The sequence below is a fragment of the Oreochromis niloticus genome, linkage group LG16 (assembly GCF_001858045.2).
Source record: "Oreochromis niloticus isolate F11D_XX linkage group LG16, O_niloticus_UMD_NMBU, whole genome shotgun sequence".
NCBI lineage: Eukaryota > Metazoa > Chordata > Actinopteri > Cichliformes > Cichlidae > Oreochromis > Oreochromis niloticus.
The window spans coordinates 26,497,580-26,521,358 of NC_031987.2; the positions used below are offsets into that span (position 1 = coordinate 26,497,580).

Below are 23,779 nucleotides of genomic sequence, written 5' to 3' on the forward strand. Positions count from 1 at the left end.
AAATTTCTCTGAAAACTGTTCTCAGTGAACTGCCTCCAGATAAAAGTTTGTGCGTAAGCTTTTGACATTTGATCGACTGATTAAAACAAAAAGAAAAATCAGTCAAGCAATAATTCATGAAAAAAGTCTCTTTGCATGCTCATTTGACCAAACTTGTGTGCGTGCAGATTGTCTGTAACTGTAGTCACAGCAGATCCAGCACAAGATACAGCAGACGTTACCTGGCAAGGTGTCGCCACAGCTGTACAGTGCCGCTCAACACTGCCCTCTGTTGCTCTGCTACAACACGGTCCGCTTTGGAGCTCTTGACAATTCATTTCAGGATAATCAACTCAAATTTACGCAAAATGAAACTGACCTATTTCTTTTATAATAGGGTATCTCTTTGGTCGAAATTCGCAGCCTCGGGCGCGTTTTCCTGGACAGCTTTACAATTTAAACTATTACAAATCTGAAGTGTCTTTATCGGGGAGACATGGAGAAGCTATTCATCCAAGTGACAAGCTCATGAATATTTTCTGAGTGTTCTCGTGCAGAATTAGCCTCACTAACGTTTCCTGGGATTGGGAAAGAACAAAACACCCGAAACGTTGTGCGCAAGGCTGCTCAACCCGTGCGTAAAAGCTGTTAATCTGTTATCGGAAGTGATGAGCAATGAGGTCATTACTAGCTGTATTTAAGTCAGACAATAAAATTCACTTGCACAGTCGGGAAGAAAAGACAAGGTGGTCGATTTTACACCACACTTTTGAACCGCCAAATTGGGTTACCGCGCACACAAATATTTAAAAAGAGAAATGCCGACTATAGGCGCACAGTCTCCCAAAAAATGCACTTTCCTTCCCAAACATATCTCCTAACAAGGGGAACAAGTTTCCCAACGAGGTTGCTTTTTTAAGTTCACCTCTTGCCAGTATACCGGGACTACAGGACAGCGTGGAGCACAAAGTAAGTTTGAGGCAGTGCTAATGTGGCAGGCACAGCCAGCTCCTGCAGCCCACAAATGCGCCTCTGATCCTGGGATGAAACGTGAGTGGAAAGTAAAACTGGCGAGACATAAAGGAGCAGCTCTGAATAACACGCTATATCAACGGACAAATCACTTCGCCTCAAGCAGTTAAAGTGGGAAAAAGATGATATCCGCAAAGTGTCTGACATTTAGGATAAAAACACAGCCCCACTGCTCAAACACCGCTCTGATAGAAAAATGGTCCAGAGAGAAACGGACCCCACAGCATGGCTGAATAAAGCTTTCGAGTAGCCAATCCATTAGTGATGGAGGGTCCCTTATTTATTTTATCTGTGCAAGTCAGCTAAGCTGCAGCAGGCTATTGTGCTGATTTGCCTTTAATATGAAAAAAACAAAAATCAAACATCTCAGTCAAAGTCGAACTGCAATCCATTTCGTAAATCTGAAGCGGGATACAAGCTGGAAACTGGTGCACAACACACCCAAAAAGTGCTTTGTATTAGTCCTCCCAGGTATTTTGCAGTGGAAAAGAAGAGAAAAGTGATTTTTCTTTTACCTTGTAAGATGTTTGTATTCCCTAAGTTGATGAGAATGCCAGGTAGAGATAAGAAGAGAATCACAGTCGCAGTTTTTAAGCTGTGGAGCCAGAATAGAGACGGGTTCTAGTCTTGTTTCCTCAGCCGCTGCGCGTTCCTCTCCGAGAGACCTGCAGCCGACAACTGCGCTCTCTCTTCTTTACCGTCGGACGATACCACCGGGTTGGGGGAGAGCGGGGAGGAGTGGAGGAATGGGGGTGGTGAGGAGGGTGGGGGGGAGTAGGAGTCCGATTTGCAAGCGCAATCGGGAGGAAAATACGCACGGACACCCCGGAGAGCAGAGTGTGTCGCAACACAGCCTATGTCCAGTGCAGAAACAGCCGCACTGAGTTAAGAAAAGACCAAAGGGATTTTCTGGGAAAGGTTTGCCCTGCGTGTTGTTGTCTGGGACGCAACAGCAGCCTACCTGCCGTCGGGGTAACCGGGCAATAAAGGTCCACTGGGAATGTGAGTGTTTCCCTGCTTGGCAAGTAAACAGCGAAGCTTAAACAGGGAACACAAGTTATGGTTATACACTTTTCTGTTTTGTTACTACTCTAGTCTATTTACATTCAACAAGCCTAAAATTTACAGGAAATTCTTAGCTATGTCCTAGGCCAATTACAATGGCAAAAACTAATACATGCAAATAAAAACAAACAAACGAAACTTTTTAATTTCTTTACTATTGAATTTCAAGATGACAATAAGGATAACATCAGAGCAAGTCAAATTCCATTCTAAAAACACTGTCATTCTATCCTGTAGATGTGTTTTCTTTAGTGTCAAAAAAGACTTGATGGGCACATCCGAAAGAAACATATGTTTATAGAGGATCACTGTCTATTGTGTTCTATTCTTCACTGACGTATATGGATTAAACGGGGTATTTGATTGGCCCCTTTTTTGTAGTTATACAGTGTGTTATCACTGTACGCAATTTTCTACAAATCTCCACATCTATTCTGTTCTATTATATTTTATTCTATTCACCTTGCGCCAAACGTTGCTTAAATCAGATGTTGTGGAGCACATTTCATCAAGCCAATTTTTCAGCAGGAGTGGAAGTCCAATTGATAAAGAGCTAATTAAGATCCTTTCAATCACAAGCCAATTTACTAATTAGCCCCTCGTGTAATTAATTGTCCTTCAATATGTCTGCATTAGTCCGATAAAAACAAAAACCACGTAGACTACAGTTCTTACACTCGGTGCTAACCTGTGTGTGTGTGTGTGTGTGTGTGTGTGTTGGGTGGGGGGGTAGCAGGTGCAATAGCTCCCCCATGACGTTTGCTGCCTCCCCCGCTCAGGACTACATTTCCCAAAAACCCTTGCGCCCTGCTCAAGATTCCGTGGAAAAGCGAATGCGCCTGCGTATCCAGACGTGGCAACGGCATCATGGCCTCTTGGAATCGCTACGGGAGTCGGATGAGAGAGGCGAAAATGTTAACGTTGGTGTTGCTGGTGAGTCACACGAACCTCTTGTGTGTTTCGTTTAAAGTGCGTCGCTGTGCTCCGGTTTGTGCCATCCCTCAATACAGAAGAGAAATTATTTTTTAAAATAAATCTAAATCGCTCCTCCTCTCCGCGTCTCCTAGCCTGTCCGTGCAGGAGGTGCAGGAGGTGCAGGAGGTGCAGGAGGGAAGTTGACAGCCCTTGACTGAACTTGGTGCCCAGATTTAAGCAGCTAGTAATAGTAACAGGGGGGCACTGCGGTGTGTGTGGCGCAGGTATTAACACTGGATTTATTTATGTAGCTGCCCGCAATCAGCGGCTTCTGGCCGGCGGTCGCATGTGCACACACGGGGTCCCTCCCATGTTTCTAAACCGTAAACCGTCCGGTAAAGTCCGGACAACCGGGGCTCCTCAGATAGCCTACCTACCTTTCTGTCACAGCTTATGCTGCACATGCCGCTTTTGTTGCACTCGCCGGGCATGTTAGACTTACACTCCACGGTCGCAGCTCAGCAGCCCATTCATTTTCACTCTTAAGTGGAACTGAAAGTTGCAAACTGAAGTGACTTGCACAGTGCGGGTCTGGCTGTTGACCACTGACTGGCAGTTGGGGAGCATGCAGCTCAAGTGCCCTTTGGAAGCAGGACAGTAGGCTGTGCAGTCTCCCTCCGTGTGGTGTGACGTGTCACAACTTGTTCATGTGCCCTAATTTAATTGTATCAAACAGGAAATATGTTGACTCTTGTGCAATATAATTTAGGATAAGAAAACTCGTGACTCTAACTTGGTCTTGCTCGGTAAAATGAGCGATCATGGGGAAAATTGCCTGCGAATTTGCCACAGAACTCAACACCTTTACAGAGCAGAGATGCCAAACTCATTTTACATTGTGGGCCACGTACAGCCCACTTTGATCTTAAGTGGGCCAGACCTGTGAAACTCTGTCTGTCAGTGTGAAGAAGTTTAGCTACACATTTAATCCCTGAGATATTTTGACATAAGAAAAGGAAGAACTTTCAGCAGTACATCTCAGTTTTTCCTACATGATAAAAAATAGAATAAGTGGTGTTGGCTTCATATGCAGACTGTCCTGCAATTATAAAACGGGGAATTTGTGTTGTGTTCATTGACAGAATGTCCTGTTCCTCTTCCTTCCACTGTCAGCCCATTGTAAAAGTCATAGGTTTCTATAGTTGACAGTGGAAAAACAGGACGTTGCTGTCATTTAATTGTTTGTCTATTACTTATTGACTTTGGTGTAGCATGAATGGAGGAGGTCATTCTCAGTAGAAAAAGCTGTAAAACATAGGAAACTACAGTTAAAAGTCTAAAATTGTATCCCCTCCTTTACATTTTCCAAAGCTTTCCAGTGGACAGATTGGAATCTTTAGCGGACTGATTCTGGCCCCAGGGCTTTATGTTTGACACCCCTAGCATAGAGTAAGTGAATCTTTGGTGTTTTCATGCGATTAATGATGTTATATAAGCATTAACAGTAAGGACGGCCCTCCTATGTAGGTGTTCCTGGAGTCACACAGAGCTTTATGTCCGTGAGGTTTGTTGGGACACTCACGTGTGGAGCCCAAGGACAAATGAAGATTCTTCACTCTGTAGACATAATAACATCCAAAACACACAACAGGGACACGGCTTCTAAAATGTTAGACTAAACAAAAGTGTGTTAAGATGTCAGATGTGCTGTTGTAACTGCTTAAACATTTATAACTTTAGGAAAAACCTACACTGATGTGCTCCAGTTGATTTTCATATTGCAGAGAGATGATAAATGGAGGACAATAGCTCCCCGGAACTCTGGGAAGATATCTTAAATTAAATAGAAGCCTGCAAAGTGTACCGTAATAAAGAAGGTAAAGTGTGCGAGCACCCTTTAAACAGGGAATCGGTTCATCGTCTCAGCTCTAAAAAGCGAGCTAGCTCTGTAATGTAGAGTGACATTCATGCCACTTTAGACCACGGTTACTGATGCAGACCTTTTCCTGCTCTGCTTCCTGTTGTGAAGCAGCCTTTCGCACACAAGGGTGGTACTTGGGTGTGTGTGTGGGTGTGTGTGTGTGTGTGCACAGTACACTCTGTATATATGCATTTGACAGTGATACTGTGTGACACGTTGGCACTGTGCCACAGCTCTTGGGAGTAAATAGTGACTGTGCTGTTCAAGTGCTTACTCTCTGCTGTAATTTTACGGCATTTACATCCACAGCAGAAACATGGAGTCAATTTATTCAGCTGGTGTTTATTATTAAAACAGGACAAAAATCAAATTTCTTCAATTTCGACCTCTTCCAGCCCAATTTAAACTTGAGTCTACTGGACCTCATCAGAACCGGCAGATTTCAATATATTCGGCCTGATAAGTGCTTTGTGACGGCAGGTGAATCCAGCAGCAGCTTTGAAGGCTCCATCATCTGCCGGTAGAAGCAGACCAAGCTAGATGCCGGGCATCAAAACTGATATGTGATATCATGAAAGGAAATGTGCAATTTATTGCTCAGGATGTTGGAGTTATTCCACAGTAGTTCCTGTGCTATGATCCACTGGGATTTTCTCTTGGCTCTTGATAAAGCCTCTTTGGGTGTTAGGTAGCACTGTCGGGTGTTTGTAGGTGATTCTGTATGGGAGGTGATAAACCACTGCAGCACTTTGTTAGAGGCCAGCTGTCTGGGTGGTAAAGGCCTGCCTGTCAAAACAATTTAATCCAAACACCCTTCTCTCACACACACACACTCTCAGACACACACCCCACCCACACCCACCCCATATACACAATTAACTATCTGGATTGCTTGCCCATGGCTGGTAACTTTAAAATTATGTCTCCTTGTCAATGACGCACTTCTTTTTTCAGGCCAGAAAAATCAATGTGTGGCCCTACCTTCTTTCACTGACATTTTGTTTACACATTTACAGAAATAGCAGCGTTAGCAGTAGCCATGGGGATGGAGGGGGCTTTATTGATGTGTTCCCCGAAACATATCTTTGTGGTATTTGTAGTGTTGAACATGTATTTTAGACTTTAATTATATCCACACACTGTCGTAACCACACTCAGAGGGCCATTAGCGATTGCTTGTTAAATTAATACATGTCGTAATACTTTACATGTTATTTCTGATTGCTGTTTATCTGAAGAAGATGATGTACTGGCAATTTTACTTGCAATAAAAAATGTATACTCTTAAACTTAATAAAACACTAAAAATTGTGCCTTCATGTGTGTTTTGAGCATTATAAATAATTGCTTGGTCCTGGGTGGAAAAAGGAAAAGACTAAATTTATCATGTGTAGAATCTTTAAGACATTTCTCATAGGTCCTAAAAAGAGTTGGACAATGATGAAGAGGAGTTTCGGAAGCTCCTTCCAGCTATAGCCGTTTTAGGTCATCAGTATTTGTTGGTGGTTTTAATTGAACGGCCTTCCTGAGGACATGACGCAATATCTGGGTTAGTTTGAAGTCAGCACTGTGGATTGACCCTTTGAAAACCTTTTATTTTTTTTCCCACCATTCTGTTGTTGATTGGATTTGGTTCGTTCTCTTGTTGCGTCACCAAACTTCTCCTAAGCTTCAGGGCATGGAAAAGTGCCCTGACATACTTCTCTAACTTTATTGAAACGGTTTAGCTTACATTGTTCTCTAAATAACTGCAGGGCGCCCTCAGGTAAAAAAGCCTAATACCTTCCTAATATAAGGATTATGCATTTTGTTGAAGGTTCAGCGTTTGCGTCATTGTCCCGCAAGTGTTGTAGAGCGTCCACTTGGCCTTTGCCAAACTTGTGACATGGCAGGTGTTTCTTATTGTTGGAAGTTGTAGACGTATCTGTTGGTGTTTTGCTGTTAGTCTGGTTCTTTTTTAACCTCTTTCTGGATTGCATGGCGTTCTCTTTCCCCTATTTGTTGTCAGTTTGTGTTAATGTGGACACATGAAGCTTTAAAAATTGTGGCTTTGCCAGCATTGTGCATGTCAACCATGCTGGAAAAAGTACAGTGAAAGTTGTTGTGATTAAAGTGCTTCACACCAACCAGGGACCAGACTTTTTATACCTTTAATTATAGTGAGGGGTACCCCTCTTTCTGATTTGGAACATCTTAATCTAAGTAGCTTTTAGAGAAATCATTAGCACAAAGGTTCCCTTACTTTACAAAGCAGTGCTCTGAGTGATTAGTCTATTTCTTATTTCTTTGGTAAAATGTGTTTGCCTATAGTTTTAAATCACATGAAGATTGGCCTAAATTTTAGGAGTAATAGTATAGAAATCCTGGTCATTCTAAAGGTTCACATCTACACGACAGCATTTAGTCATTAGTTATTATTGATATCTGTGTGTCTTCCACTTATCACCTTCAGCTTGTCCTAGCAGATGGCCCCGCCCCTCCCTGAGCCTGGTTCTGCTGGATGTTTCTTCCTGTTAAAAGGGAGTTTTTCCTTCCCACTGTCACCCAGTGCCTGCTCACAGGGGGTCATCTGATTGTTGGGGTTCTATGTGCGTTATCGTGATGGCTTTACCTTATAATATAAGGCAGCTGTTGTTGTGATTTGATGCTATACAAACTAAAATGAGTTCATATTTGACTCTTTGTCAAAGATTTCTGCTAAAATGTTTGGTCGGTACCAGAAAATCATTCATGCTTTATTTCACAGCACTGGCTCAGCAGTGTGTTAGTAGGCCAAACTTCTCTCGTGACGTCCGTCAGCGATAGCTGAAATGTGATAGTTGCAAAAGCGGCTAATTGATTGCTCCTCTGCTCATTTGAAAGCTAAGAGGCCTCTAAATCAGCAGTCTGTGTCTGTGTGTGTGTGTGTGTGTGTGTGTGTGTGTGTGTGTGTGTGTTATCAGATGCTAAATAGCTTCCTTTACAATCAGCCAGTCCACACACACCAGCTACACCTGAATGGCTCATTAGTCATAGGAAACTCAAGGCAAGTGCTTGACAAACACTGGTGTGATTTGTGCTGATTCAGTACTGCCCCTAGAACTGGATGCCATTTATTAAGCAGATTTGTCAGAGCAGATGGAGGGTGTGGGCTCGCAGGCAGGGGCTAGGGCACCTGCTGCTTGGTGTGCACCACATTTTTCTGCAGTGACGTGATGGGATATACCTTTTATGGCAGAGGAGGAAGGTAGTTGTATAACCTACTAATGGATTTCCTCTGCCTTCTGAGGCATATGCAGGGTTGTAATTAGTGATGATGAACGCATTTCAGGTAGATTACCTTCATGAGAATGGATGTTTCATATTTGTACGTGTTTAAGTGATTGTGCCCTTTTTGGCTTTGAGCTTGGATTTGATATGTGGGGGTTTTTTTGTTTCAGTTTTCTTCAGCTTGTCTTTTTTTTTTTTTGTTGTTTTTTTGTTTCAATTTTCTTCAGCTTGTCTTTTTTTTGCTACAGTCCCAGCAGGAGAAACAGAGGTTGGAGATCACAGCACATTATTGCAACCAGGTGCAACAAACTTGCAATCTCACTGCCTTTGAAAAGGTTACTTTAAAGATGGGAAGCAGGTCTGCAACCATTTACAGTCTGGCTGTGTTAATATGGCGAATACACAGAATTCCTGTTAACTACTTGCATCCACAGTCCATTCAGAACCTCGTATATTTGAAACAGGAATTAAAATAATGACATAGTTGCAGCAGGATTGTGATTTAACTGCAGAGTGACAATGGCACTGGCCAGTCCCCTATTGAAAAGACTTTGCAGACTGACTCAAATTGATGACAATGTATTGTCTGTGTTGATAAATTAGTTGGCAATAAGGTGCAAACCATTGTCAATCTTTCTGAGATTGATTGCAGTCAGAGTTGAACTGTGATTATTCAGAGATAGATTTCCTCCTGCCGGTGATCTGTGAAGTCACCTTGCAACTTAGTCGCTGCAACAACTCTCAAGAATATCAATGCAATCGCTGAGCAACTGTCAGATTTTCATAGCTACAAGGCAGTTGCTGTCCTATTTAAACTCTAGTGCAACTGAGCCATTAATGTTATGAGTCTGACTGAATTGTTGGCGGGTTGTTATTAGCTCCCAAAAGGTTGATTCTGTTCATCTTGACGTGGCGTTTTCAATGGGAGAAACGTTTCGTCACTCATCCAAGTGACTTCTTTAGTCTCAGCTCACTGCAGGTTTCCCCAACCGTATAAACAGTACATTTGCACAGTAAACTGAAACCAGCCCATTGAATAAACAATGGGCTGTGAGGTCAGTTCCTTGACCATTAATATGCAAATTGTCAAACGTTTCTCCCATTGAAAACGCTCCGTCCAGATGCATGATTGAACAAGCATCAAGACGTTGTTATTAGCTGATATCAGCTTATCCCAGACATATTATTTTACGTTCTATGGACGTTCCGTATCAGATAAACAAACCGAAAACAGTTTGGCACTAAATCCTTTGTGATATTTAGAGAGTTGTTTTTTAAAAGCTGCGGCTTTTAGTGCTGTCAGATTATATTGTGTCTCCAGATTGTGTTTGCCAAAATCAAATTGGTAATAAAGGTAATTATTTCTCTTGAGTTGACTCACCAAGTGGAATTAGGGGCAATTTACCTCTGTAGAGTACAGAGGTAAAACAAAAGAAGCTTGTTTTTCTTTTCCTGCTTTGTGTTCCTCGTTCTCATTTAGCATTCCCAGTGGAGTCTGATACCTGTGAAAAATGAGTGCTGCTCCCCTTGTATCTAATCTCTATTCATCTGCTTTGTACCAATGAGGTTGTCCACCTGTAGAGGTTGGCGATAATGGGGAAATGCAATGTTGGGAAGGTACGAACACAACACAATTATAATGGCTCTCACAGCGATGGTAGGTGAGCAGAGCTTTTGGAGCTGTTGTTGTGGTACACAGCTTGGTGGTTGCTAGCCACTAGTGGGATTTCTGTTTATTGGTTATTCTGCTGATGGGTCGCTCGAACAAAGATGTCCTTAGGTTGAGGTCTCTGAAAAACTGGCACTCTAATCTGTAACCGGATTTTAAGAACACTGGTGTATTTCAGCTTAATACACAACATTAAGATGGTATTTACTAATTCATTAACCAAGCAGTAAACTGGGGATATGACTGAGCGGTTAACTAGAATTGAAATGATAAGACTTGGATTATATATTCATAAACTAATTCTTGGTTTGCCTTTTTTTTTTCTTGAAGAAAAATGTGGAATGAGCCTTATCCTTTCATCAGTGACAGTCTTGATGGTCTGTGAAGTATTAAATCCTACTTAATCAGACTCCATGATAACATTTTATTTCTTGTTTGAACGTGATGAAACTGTAATGTCAGAGCTTTCTCATATTAATATTTTGAAATAGGAAAAATCTATTAAATCAGCTATTATTATCTTATCAGGTAATATCTACCACTGGACACATCCCTAAATTTCAGCATGTTCATATAATGTATGATGTTCATCAGATAGTCAGAAATTACAGGAATATGCAACATAGTTATAGGTACAACACAGTGCTGGTTGGTATGACTGTAAAAAGGTTCTTTATTGAATTTTAGTGCTCTCACAGTTTTGTTATCATCATCATTATTATTTTTATTATTATAGATAATCAGGCTTTTCAACTGATTTAAAACAGACCATACTTCTATCAGGATTATATTTTTCTCCTTATCTTTAAAGCCAGTATTAAAGCACATCTTTTTAAGAAAACACATCTTTTAAAGATTGCCTGTTCTGTTGATGTATTGACTTTTAATTCTATGGTGTTTTCCAATTTTATGCATACTGTGATTTTGCCTATAAATAAAATTTATTATTTTTATTATTATTATATTGAACATAAGACCTTTTATTATGATAAAAGATCAAATAAAACCACACAGTGAAAACGATAACAAAAATATGCTCTTAACCCTGTAAGGTCAAGTGGATCAAATTCGATACATACATTTTAATTTTTTTTTTTTTTAAGATCTCTATGTAATCAGCCGCCACAGCGAATCCTTCAGATATGTTAATATAAGAAAAAAAGCACAATTTTGAGAGTAAATCTCAGTTTTCTACATGATAAAGAAATATTGCTGTGGTAAATTAAAGAAATTGGTTTATCTATTAGTTTGGTGTAGTATGATTGAGAATGGGGGAGGTATTCAAGTAGAAAAAACTGAGTGATTCTGAACCCTGGGCCTTATGTTTGACACCCCTGATATAAAGCTACAGAGGTCAGGTTTTTGGTAATTAGTAGTCAATCAATGCATTGTATTACAGAGCATCCTGCTGTTGTTAATTTGCTGTATTGTGGGGGGGGGTATTTGAGATTGTATGCTAATCAGCAGCAGTCACAACTTAATATGGAGTGTTATATTTTGATTGAACAGAATAAATATTTCAAAATGTATTATTTTCAAGTTGTCAGCTTTTCTTTGTTGTGGTTTCAGTACTTCCTGTGATAACTCAGACTGAATGTAATCTTAATGACAAATTAATTTTAAGACTTTCACATCAGACTGAAGGTGATTGACCCTTTGTCAGTAATGTCAACTGACAGCATAATGATTCAGTGTACTAGCAGAAGGATACATGTGTTTGCTTAGTAAATACGTTGCTCACTTAACGATTTCAACATGAAATTCCATCCATCCATCTTCTTCCGCTTATCCGGGCCTGGGTTGTGGGGGCAGCAGCCCAAGCAGAGAAGCCCAAACCTCCCTCTGTGTCCTGGGTCTGCCTCGGGCCTCCTCCCTGTGGGACATGCCCGAAACACCTCACCCAGAAGGCATCTTTGTTAGATGCCCGAACCACCTCAGCTGGCTCCTTTTGATGTGACGGAGTAGCTCTCTACTCTGAGCTCCTCCCGAATGCCCAAACTTCTCACCCTATCTCTAAGGGAGAGGCCAGCCACCCTTCAGAGGAAGCCCATTTCCGCCGCTTGTATCCGCGATCACGTTCTTTCGGTCACTACCCACAGCTCGTGACCATAGAAACTGATAGCTTCGCTTTTACACTCAGCTCTCTTCACCACAACAGACCGGCACAGCGTCCGCATCACTGCAGCCGCAGCACCGATCCGTCTGTCGATCTCCCGCTCCCTTCTCCCATCACTCGTGAACAAGACCCCGAGATACTTAAACTCCTCCACTTTGGGCAAGAACTTGTCCCTGACCTGGAGTGGACACTCCACCCTTTTCCGGCTGAGGACCATGGCCTCAGATTTGGAGGTGCTGATTCTCATTCCCACCGCTTCACACTCTGCCGCAAACCGTTCCAAAGCGAGCTGGAGGCCATCACCTGATGAAGCCAACAGAACCACATCATCCGCAAAAAGCAGAAATGGGATTCTGAGCCCACCCAAGTGAAAGCCTTCCGCCACTTGGCTGCACCTAGAAATTCTGTCCATAATTTCTAGGTGCGACTTATTGCCAGCTATGCAGACCAAGCTCTTGCAACGGTTGTATAAGGATGAATGGCCCATAGCAATGGGCCAGACACCCCATACTCCCAGAGCACCCCCAAAAAATACCCCCCAAAAAATTCTGCTCTTTGTGACACATGCAGGAATTTCTCTGTCTTGCATCTGGTATGAAATTGGAACACATCAGGTTTAAGTTTGCATTAAAGCTTTCATGATACGGTGTATCGTAAAATTAATGTCAGGCCATACAGGACAAGTACAGTATTCAGTGTAGGGTGTCATTCTGCTGATTACCTAAGATATTAAATGCAAGGTGTCCGTGTCTCTTTACTCTGGACTAAGCTGTAAAACTTGGGAATAGAGTCGGTACGAGTTAATGAGTCAGTGAAACTTACTTCTGTCTGATGATAGTGATACTTCTGTATATGCAAGTGTTAGCTGCTGTTATACTCTGTTAGCTGCTGTTAGCGAGCATTCGCGAGTCTTTCTGTGAAGTGGGTCTAACATTGTTGGATTTAAACACTTGAACAGACTCATCAATGACAGTGGGGACATGAGCACTTTAAAGAAGCATATATCTTCTTAGTTTTCATCATAAGCAATTATCAATAGGAGATAAACATTATGTGCAATTGTAAAATATTAGTTTCAGATCAGTTTCTCCTGGGCGGTAGTGGCTTGTGATCCATTTAAGTCAAACTTTAATCATTAACCATTCGATTTTTATGGACCACAGTAGCCTGATTGCACAAGTGATTGAGTGTTCAGAAACCGTAGACATATTCATGAAATTTACATTCCACTTAGCAATCGTCATGTGGGTCAGTTACTAGAAATTCAGGGGAAAAATAGATCATTATGCCCTAATGGTAATATATACATTTGCATATGCAATTCACCAATCTTCTCAGACCGTAGCACAGTGCACCATGTAATTTTTTTTCCCCCCATAAATACGTCATCTTGATTCAAAGACTGCTTTGAAACCATAGAGGACTATTTATGAATATGCTAATTTCTTTCCTGGTACTGATACTGAATGCATCATGCTCCATTTTAACCTGTTCAGGGTCTTTTTTGAATTAGAAGAGTTTAAGGATGAACATAATAAAGACTAATGTCTCCAAAAATGTAACATTTTCATATATTTTCAATAAATAACCGAATAAATTAATTACATTCTTTAAATGTGATGCAAATAATGAAAAATGTTCATTTTTAGAATGATTTACTGTACAAAGTATATTGTGGGCTCGTTTAACTTCTGTCTCCATAAGACAAAAAGAACCAGAATTTGCTATAAATACATGGGGAGTTGAACTGAATGATTGCGATACCAAGGCAAGTGTTTCAAGACTGCTGTTATCTGATAGGAAATGGTGTCCTGTACTTATTATACTTATGTACTTTCACATTTATCATCAATAATTGCTATTTATTGCACAAGGCTAGCAACTACAGAAAGAAAAGCACCACCAGCATTCGGCGAATAAGCCAAAGGCTGTGAAAAGGAACCACATTCTTATTCCAACTATTCTTTTTCAGTTGCTTTTAACCCACATCTCATCTGATTGCACTTGAAGTTAACCTCTGCGTTCTTCTAGTTTAGCCTTCTATGCATGTGCCCGATTGTAAGAAAACTCTAGCATAAATCATTGGTGGTGTGGTAATGCTACTTCTCAATGGGTCTGTCACTTTTGAAGGCTGTCTTGTTATTTCTATTATTGCGCATCTACCACTTGAAGATGACACACACTTTGGTTGGTGTAAGGCGCTTATAAAGTACAATAACAGACTTTGACAGTAGAAATCAGTTTCTGTCCTTGAGTTTTGCAAAAACACCAGTTACCAGCAGAACTTTACTTGCATCCAACCTTTCAGTTTAAAGTTCATCTCTTGATGAACTGTTTTTCTTCATTAAACCAAGCTTTGTTGGCCTAATCACTTTGTTCCTTACAACAGCCAAATTAGGAAATTTTGTTCCAATTGCTGGAAACTCTCTGAAATATCAAACATGGCTGGAAGGTTTGAAAGTTGGCTCTGGAAAGTTTCTAACTTTTGCCAAAGATGGCAGCTTGCTTCATATTAGACAGAACTGTCGATTCATTAAATCCTATTTCCAGATAACCATCTGAGTCTAACGTTGTTTTAACTCAACACCAGTGCATGTATATGTATGGCTATGTAAATACATGATTTATTAATGATTTACTGGGGTTTTAAGAGCGGAGAAGGACTAAACATAATAATATGAAAATATGAGGCTAGACAAGAAGAGGCCTATAGCAGATGGACTCCTATTTGACTAGACTACTTTAGTATGCAGAGGTTTTTTATGGTCATCTTAATGACATCCCCACTTGGGTTGTGTCTGTCCAAAGGATATTGCTCCAGAAGTCTTGTGGTTTTCTTCAGATCCAAACTTAATGCAAATCTAACCTGTGCTGCCATGTTCCTTTTAGAGCGAAGAGTGTTTCTCCTTTACAACTCTTGCAAAAAGCCATACTTGCTCAGTGGTTTTCTAATTGTGCTGTCATGAACTTTAACATTTAGTATACTGACTGAGGCCTGTAACTTCTGAGTGTTTCGCGGTCTGAACTTGGGGTGAACTGGCTGGGATGTCCAGCTCCTGGGAAGACTGACAACTGTCTTGAATGTTTTTCACGTGTGAATAATCTCACTATAGAATAATGGACTTCAAATTGTTTGGAAATGGCCTTTTAACCCCCTCACAGCTTACTGAGCAGCAGCAATTGCTTCTGTAAGATCACTACTGATGTTTCTACCTTGCTATTGTGTTAACACACATCTGATCAGACCACCCAACTCCCAAAACTTCTGCTTTTACAGTTGCGGTCGCTCTTACTAATGATCGGTTAATTAAATGCATTTAATTAGCAGCATCTGTTTACTCCTTACTCAGTAAAGGAAACAGCCTGTGTGTGAAAGCCTTACTGCTAGGACTTTATATAAATGCAAAATGAATGCATTATAGTGCCACAGTGGTTTGAAATACTGTTTTGCTCTAACACAGGGTCATTTTGGGCCCCTTTTCAACTCAAATATGAATTAGCAGGACACTCTTTTCAGAGTCACTTTTCAAGCCGACAGCAATTTAGAAAGAAAAACAAAAGAACAAAAAAATCAGTGTGGTAATAATTTGATTATTACAATGAATGTTGGTTTGAGAAACTCACTGTGCTCCTCTTGCCCAAAGCAAAGACTCATGGTGTCAATGTATTTATTGTCATTTTTGTATTTGTTTCCCCATCATTTAGTTTTCATTAAGATCTATGTCTGAGTTCCGTGGTGCACTATGTGTTAGGTTGCACCACTTTACTTTGTTCCTTTCCCAATCAAGTAACCAACAGCTCCACTGGTGGCTTGATAAAAGCTACCTTCAGCTCCTTCCCTGTCACAAGAGGTCACCACAGCAGGTACCACATCTTTCTTTTTTACACCAGATAGTCTTCCTGATGCAACCTTAAAAGGGTTTTGCATCTCTAGCTGGAACTGCACCAGCAACCTTTCACTTGCCAGCAATTGTGGAAACCAGGGGTGAGGAACTCCAGGCCTCAAGGGCCGGTGTCCTGCAGGTTTTAGATGTGTCCTTGATCCAACACAGCTGATTTAAATGGATAAAAAAAAAACCTCCTCAAAATGTCATGAAGTTCTCCAGAGGCTGGTAATGAACTAATCATTTGATTCAGGTGTGTTGACCCAGGGTGAGATCTAGAACCTGCAGGACACCGGCCCTGTAGGCCTGGAGTTCCCCACCCCTGGTTTAAACCGTTAGACTATGGATCCACCATTTATGGCTTTATGTTCGTCATTATGTGTACCAGAAAGACTGTTTCAGAACATCATTGAATATTTAGGAAGTAGTAACTGATAAAGCAAGAATCAAATTTGGTTAACTTGACTCTAATCCTTCTTGGGGACCATGAAGCATCACATTTCATGTCTTGGATAAATAAGACAGCCTGCCATCTCTTCTCACCTCATCCTGATCTCGCCTCCACCCAGCTGTCATAACCACTGAATGCCTACCTATTTAGACAAGTGTCACCCAGGTAGCCTCTAATTATCCCACCCTTTGCCATCTGCTTCCCATGGGTCCAAAACAAATGCTTACACAGCTAGTGTTTATCTTGTCACATCAGTGTAATAAGACCACTGCACAAGTTACAAAACGAAAACAAACCCCAACCCCATATTTAATATTCCTCACATTATATATGATATATACTGTATGCAATATGGGGTATTTAAGTTGCCTCCTCTAATCCTTTTAAGCTCTGTGTTAATTTTGAAGTTTATAGATGGTTTACAGAAAACAGTTTCGTTTTGTTCCTTGTAGTCTCACAACAGGAGAAAATCAAGTGGAGAATTAAAATTAGAAAGTAAGCCTGACAGGTGCTTGTTTCCAGGTTATATCAGCCATCACTGAGGGAGCAGGCCATGTTTGGTGTCTAATTTAGTTCTCCGTAGGCAGAAATGAAGGGCTTTTTAATGAATGGTGATGGCAGAGAGATGATTACAATGCACGGAAATAACTTTATATGGCAGAGTATAACCAGTCTTCTCTCTCTCGCTCTTTTTTTAATTCCATAATTTGTCTTTGATTAAAGTGCACGCCTCTCAGTGTGGGATTTGTTTTCCATATTAGGACTTTCACAGTATTAGCTCACCTACCAGTGTCTGAAAAGTTAAAGGAGCCGTTCAGACTAATGATACAAATCCCCTCCTGTGGCCGTCTGCTGAACCCACTCTCTGTATAGGATGATTTTTATAAGCAACATTCTGTCTTGTTTGTACCACTGTAAAGGAAAGATAATCAGTAACTGTATAAATGCAGTGTTGATGCTTTCATATACATGTTTGGTTCAACGAATACTCAGTAAATATTGTGTGTTTTTATGAGTGGGGCTTGTGGTTTCATAAGGACTAGGTCACCACTTAATGTATAAAGTGAATACTTATCTAACCTGAAAACACTGATTTATTGATTCGTTCTGAAATGGACTAATTTACTAAATAATAATTTGTCTTTTTTCTACATTTAATGCTATGGAGAGATCTTATTTTGGTAATATTCGTGAATGTGTGTGTGTTTCACCAGGTGTGGCTCCTGTCGGTGCTGGAGGCAGTGAAGGTGTCTCCTCTCATAGAGAAAGTCAGTGACCACAAAGACTTCAAGAAGCTGCTCAGGACGAGAACAAACGTTCTGGTGCTCTACACAGAAACAGGTCAGAGAAGGCAGACATCCCCCTCGTGATTGGTGTACCATATATGGATGCAGATTTTTTCCACAAACGCGCGTTTGGTCGAAGGGGACAAATTCACTCCTTTAGTTTTTGCTGCTGTTTCTGTCAAAGGAGGGGTTGGGGATAAACAATCATGTTAATGGCTCGTGGATAATGCCGGTATTATCTCAGTAACTCTCAAACACTGTCGCTGTAGAGGTTGTTGTGGAGCGCCGGAAAACAACATGCATTTCATACACATGCATTGTGTTAACAAAAGTGGTAACTATGGCTGCACAGCTATGGCCAAAATGATTATCGCAATTATTTTTGAGCAGTGTTGAGATCAGCATTATTTCTCCTGATTATCCATTGCTTTTTAGTGTGATACAAATGTCACGTAAACACAGTACTGCTTTCACATCCATGTTGTGCTGCATTCCCACTAAATAAAACCGGTCCCGTTTAGTGGACACGCGTTTTTTGGGGAAATGGAATGTGGCATCGTTGGGGACGTCAGTGCATCTTTGCGAGCTGACGCGCTGCACAGACTGGCTTTTATGGATTTGATGTGCAACCGCTGCATTGTTTCCCTTTGCCTTCATTCATTCAGTAAGTTCACATGCATGAGTGAGTTAGTTGTATTGCTTTGCAGTGCAGGCACAACTCTCCAGCACTGTTTGCATACGATTTCTTCTTGATTAACTCCACTTGCATTTCCAAACAACACATGGTGATCGCTTCTAGGGACAAGGTCTTCAGTTTTTGCTGCGACAGACATTTGATTGATTGATTGATCGATTTTGTATGACTATCTCTTATCTGTGTTATATCACTGCAGTTAAATGTGTGCAAACTTTGCACTATACGATGCAGGGAACAGCTGTGACTTGTGTTTTCAGTATCCCAGATTGTGTTCATTTAATTGTGGGAAGCCAAATATATCATTAAGAGGAAAATTTTATTAATTGTGCAACCCTAGTGATAACCATTGTGAAAATGCACATTTGTTTTAGGTTATTTTATGATTTGAGATTGAGGGCGTGCAATGTCATGTTATTGTCAGAGAAGGTAAGAATGACATTTGCAGTTTCAGGAAGCCTTAGTTACTAGTTATTTAGTTACTATATCTAAGTGTATTATTTTTAAGAGCATCCTAATCTAGATATGTACAGTCAGATGCCTCTCAAGAGCTGTTTCATTCAATTGCGGGTATGTAAGTGCAGCTAATGCGCAACATCCCGACAATTCACCATTAGGGGTTCAAAAAGGCCACATTCACAGAGTCAGATTAAGAGAACTTGAGGGGTGCGTGCCCGTTAACTGCATGTGCCACTGATTGTCTTTTGTTATGATTTTTGCTCTTGTAATTGGAAACTGTCTGATTTTTTGTGGATGGAAAACACCAAATTAATTAAAATTCCTTTAATCACCCGCTCTAATTAGGAAGTGCTTTTGTGGAGTGGCACTTTGCCCAAATTCGATAGCATTCATTAAAAAACATTCTAGCACAGTATCTTCAAATGGATTCAGAAACAATGTTTTGCCCAGCTTTAGCCTCTAGCTCGCTTTCAAAGAATGATCGCAGCAGTCTATTTCAATAAGGAAATTGGAAATGCTTATGGAATTAAAGAGTAGCTGTTAAATAGAAGCTAAAATGGTCAAATATAATTATACAGCTCTAAAGTACATTTTGTTTCCTGCTATCCATTAGCGAACCCTTACGCACCCCACCAACTTCTAATTCCATTTTGCAGATTTCCGAGGAGGAGTTCTTCCTGTTCAAAATAAAAAAGAAGCAAGCTTATATTGCTCAATAATCCACAGAGGACTGTGAGGCCTCTTTATAGCCACAGATATATTTCTTGATTAATGAGCCATATCAGCCTATATTAGCCCATTGGCTTCTATGTATCCAGCTGCGCATCGAATTGATCACCGGCTGTAACTTCACCCAGACATTCCTGCTTTAAAGACACCGAAGATTGCCCTCATGTAGGCCTTGATTATACCTCAAGGCACTTCACATTCATTCCCCCCTGAGTAAACACAGCCGTACCCTGTTCTGTGTTCATCACCAGCCTCTGCAGTCAGTCACATCCCTGCTGAGTTTTGATCTGGTTGGTATTCATCATCCTTAACGCTGTCAACCACTCGGTACCTGCTCACCTCCTATTCCGTACAATACCCTGATCCTGAGTTGCCAGATGTTTTTGTTGCCAACCCCGAGGCAGAACCCTGGGAAGTCGTGGCTGTGCCCCTGCATCTAAATATAGTCTTTGCCTGGAGCATTGTGAGGAGCTGTTTTCTTTATGCAGTGAACAACGCACATTTGGTTTCAGGGGAGTATAAAAATGATGTACTGCGTTGCACAAGAACTGGAATATTACACTTTGTTTACTTTACTCAAAGGGATCTACTTAACTTGACGTAGCTGATGAAAATCAGTAACATTACACAGAGTGTTATTCTAGCTGGTGCAGTTTATATCCCACTAGTTTCTCTTTCTTAACACAGAAGGCAAGCTGCACAGCTCAGCCATATTGTGAGATTGTGCACGTTTCCGGTGGTTGCGAACGCTCTAAACTCGGCGATCCCACACAAACCTTGCTGTTGGGAGCATGCAGTAGGTGCAAACATGTTTGCTATGCTTTCCCATTTGTCGCACAGTTAGTGAGCGCTTCATTAGATCCAGAGTCTTTGTGTCACCTTATAATCCTTCCATCTCCTGTTTAGTCACACTATTGTAAGATTTTGAAAGCTGATGTAACTTAAACCCCCTCGCTGAGCCCATCCGTTGAAAGGTAGTAGAAAATGCTCCCCCATCACCCTTCTAACCCAAACTCAGCGATGTCTTTCTTCGTCACTCGGTGCTTTAGAAAGACGGTGAGCTCCACTGTAACTCGATTCTTTTTCACTGTGCTTGTCATGACAGTGTCTCCTGTGTCTCATGGCTCTGGGTTGTCCTGGGCTATTGAGCGGCTTTGGTAACGAGGCTTGACTGCGCTTTATTCTGTGTCTGTAGCTACATCAGGGGACTCCCACCTGAAACTGCTTTCTGATGTCGCCCAGACAGTGAAGGGCCAAGGGACTATCGCCTGGGTCAACTGTGGGTAAGTAAGGGGGTGATTTGAAAAACACATTCTAAGACTTCTTTCTCTATAAGTCTAAGACTCCCTGACATTACAGACTCTTTTGTCCTAGAAATTTTCTGACAGCAGTTATAAGGCCAGAGCAATTTACTCCTCCCAAGAATGTCTCTGCCACCATCCATCTGCAGAATTTATGGCTTTTCCACTGGGGTGTAAATGGCCTCGTCTCACTGGTTCTATTGTACCGGTACAATCTGACAGGAGGCCACTTACTTATTAAAGCTATTAAAGTTTTTAGTCTAATATATTACATCTCTTTATACCATTTTAGTTCTTCCTTTTCACTTGGTCTCTTTCTTTCTTTCTGTTTTTTGTTTGTTTGTTTGTTTGTTTGTTTGTTTGTTTGTTGCAAAAGGTAAATAAATGATAATCACCTCTCTTGCTTAAAGCTATTTCTCAGGTGAGAGCGCCACATAATTATGGTTCATACAGTTTTTTCTCCCGCCTTTTTCTCTGCATTCAATTTTTTACCTTAAGTTTTTTACATGTTTGAATAAAACTGGTTGCATTAGTCTCGTGTGTAATTTCAATTTATTAGTCAATTCAATTCTATTTATTAGTTGATTTCAGGGTATTGTTTAAAAATCAATTGATACTTGTGCCAATAACACAATTTTGGTGTTTTAAAAAAATGCTAAATGCTGCCATAGTATGCCTCAAGAAATATTTTTCTAACCCTTTTTTCATTTAACATTAAAAACAGAACTTCTCTCAGACATAATTACAATATTTGAAGAGCTTAGAGGGAAGTCTAAACTTAATAATAAGCACAAGCAAGTCATCTTATAAAAAATCATCATCCAAGGCACAGGTGTCGAACTCCAGGCCTCGAGGGCCGGTGTCCTGCAGGTATTAGATGTGTCCTTGATCCAACACAGCTGATTTCAATGGCTAAACTCCCTCCTCAACATGTCTTAAAGTTCTCCAGAATCCTGGTAACGAACTAATCATTTGATTCAGGTGTGTTGAAACAGGGTGAGATCTAAAACCTGCAGGACACCGGCCCTCAAGGCCTGGAGTTCGACATCCCTGATGTAAGGAGATGAATCGAATCAGACTATTATAACTTTTTAATATCTCAATTGGTGGAGAATTTACACCAGAAATGGGCTCCATAGAGGGAAAATTTAAAATCTGAAATCGGATAACGATACAACAAACACATAACAATGATTATAATATAGAAGATTAATGCAAATATGTGTAAAAACAAAGAAGTTAAATAGAGTCAATAAAAATATTCTAGATATATGTGTTAAATGTCGTGATTGGAAAAGGGACCTTTTTTCCATCGTGTGTGGGATGTGCAGATTGTGATGGGAAAAATTATTTCTAAACCGGTCCCGCTACAGCCTTAATTTTTTAATTCTTGGTTTAAACAAATATCAGTACAATAAGAATGAATGGATGCTGATGCACCTTAGTCTGCTAAGAAGAAAACAAATGGGCTTATGGGTACAACAAATGTTTTCAAGCCTGTCATTAAAAAAGAAAAGCCACCTGTTTTGAAGCCACCTGTTTTTGAGGGAAACTTTATGGGGAGCATTTATGGATTTTGTCAACGAGGGACTGATCTGAAGAGGATGTGGACAACTGACAACTGTTTTTCATACTTCCTCAATAAAGACGATGTTAAAAAAAAAAAAGGTCCTGCTCTTCTTGAGAATAGTCAAATTGATATCGAATTTTTAAGACCGATACTGATATTTGGTGGCTTAAAGATCCAGTGTTCTGAGATATTGGCCAATATTCTTTCGGAAGCACGAAACATAAACAGATTTCCCTAAAATGTTTTATGTGTAGTTATTTGTTTACTTGTTTATGGTAAGCCCAACTCTGCTCAGATAAGATGGTTGTTGTATTTGTAGCGTTCCAAAAACGTTACCAACAGAGAAGTTGCAGAGTGGAGGACAAACCAAACTATGCAGCGTTTACGTTTTACTTTTTTTTTTTTCTTCTTTTTTTTAATTGGCTGTTGTAATTGCAGCTACCAGTAGATCAGCAAATGGCTAATATTGGCCGATAACAGGCCTTTCGATAAATCAGTCCCTTTCTAGCAGAGGCATTGTATGTCCAGGTTTTCTGTTTGTTCGTCCTGCGCAAATTGGGGTGTTTTTGTGTTTTGCTTTCGTTTTGTTTTTTTGCCAAAACTCAAGAGAAATTATGAGCCAATCACAAAACAAATCTGTGACCTGTCAATACCCCCAGATGTCATATAGGGTTTTAGTCTGTTTTGGCTGAGCCACAGTGAGAAATTTGTCTCTAAGCCACTCCAGTGTAGTCTCTAACTGCTTTAAGGTGAATCATTGCTCTGATCCCAGGTCACATGCAGGTTTTAAAGGACCTCTGTGTACTTAGTTGGATTCATCCATCACTTAAATGTGACAGATGAATGCCACATGATATGCAGTGAAACTGTTGCAAAACCATATTTTAGGGGGTTTTGATCCTTTCGCTCAACAGTTAATTTAGTTAATAAAGAAAAATAATCATGCACTTAAACCACACTTTTCCTTTAAAGGGAGAACAATACATGTCATGACTTTCAGGAAAACAACAATCCCTGGCTCGCTCTGTGGAACTGCTAAATGCTTGATACTTCGAAGACACAGAGAAGAATTGTTTTCTCCAAGCATAACTTGGTTTTCTCCCCAGTGATCTGACTTGATCTTGTTGTTTTCTGTGCCCATCTGATGTTCGGTTCCACTATTTCTTTTTACCTGTCAACCCATCACCTGTCTTCTTTGCCAGATAGGAAAGAACAGATCATAAAACAGGAAACTATGAAGAAGGGAGTAACTCCCCTTTGACAGCCATTGCACATGCCAACATTCACAATCTCTCTCAACCTTATCCGGGATTGAAGACCGGGCGGATAGAAAGGAAAAGAAACTAAACACAAACCGGTGCGAAGGAATTGTCAGAGGCTTTGGTTTCCATGTTTCCCTACAAAGGCACTCCACGATGCGTGTCTTTCTCGAGTGTTTACTTTTTGACTCACCTGCTGT

At 40.6% G+C, this 23,779-nt stretch overlaps 2 protein-coding genes across 7 annotated transcripts in view; one reads left to right on the forward strand and one right to left on the reverse strand.

Annotated features, from left to right (window-relative positions):
• sema5ba (sema domain, seven thrombospondin repeats (type 1 and type 1-like), transmembrane domain (TM) and short cytoplasmic domain, (semaphorin) 5Ba) overlaps positions 1-1,773 on the reverse strand; it is a 174,898-nt gene extending 173,125 nt beyond the window's left edge. Inside the window, exon 1 of one of the 6 annotated variants that reach the window (XR_003216718.1) lies at positions 1,527-1,773. The gene's annotated coding sequence lies outside the window, so the exon portion shown is untranslated. The remainder of the gene's footprint in view (positions 1-1,526) is intronic. The other 5 variants (XM_025903719.1, XM_025903720.1, XM_019352735.2 and 2 more) reach the window with 5 other exon arrangements.
• Positions 1,774-2,894: 1,121 nt separating this feature from the next.
• Positions 2,895-23,779, forward strand: part of pdia5 (protein disulfide isomerase family A, member 5) — a 70,741-nt gene continuing 49,856 nt past the window's right edge. Inside the window, exons 1-3 of the mRNA XM_005475388.4 lie at positions 2,895-3,009; positions 17,496-17,622; positions 20,645-20,732. Coding sequence (XP_005475445.1) covers positions 2,944-3,009; positions 17,496-17,622; positions 20,645-20,732 — 281 coding nt within the window. The 5' untranslated portion in view covers positions 2,895-2,943. The remainder of the gene's footprint in view (positions 3,010-17,495; positions 17,623-20,644; positions 20,733-23,779) is intronic.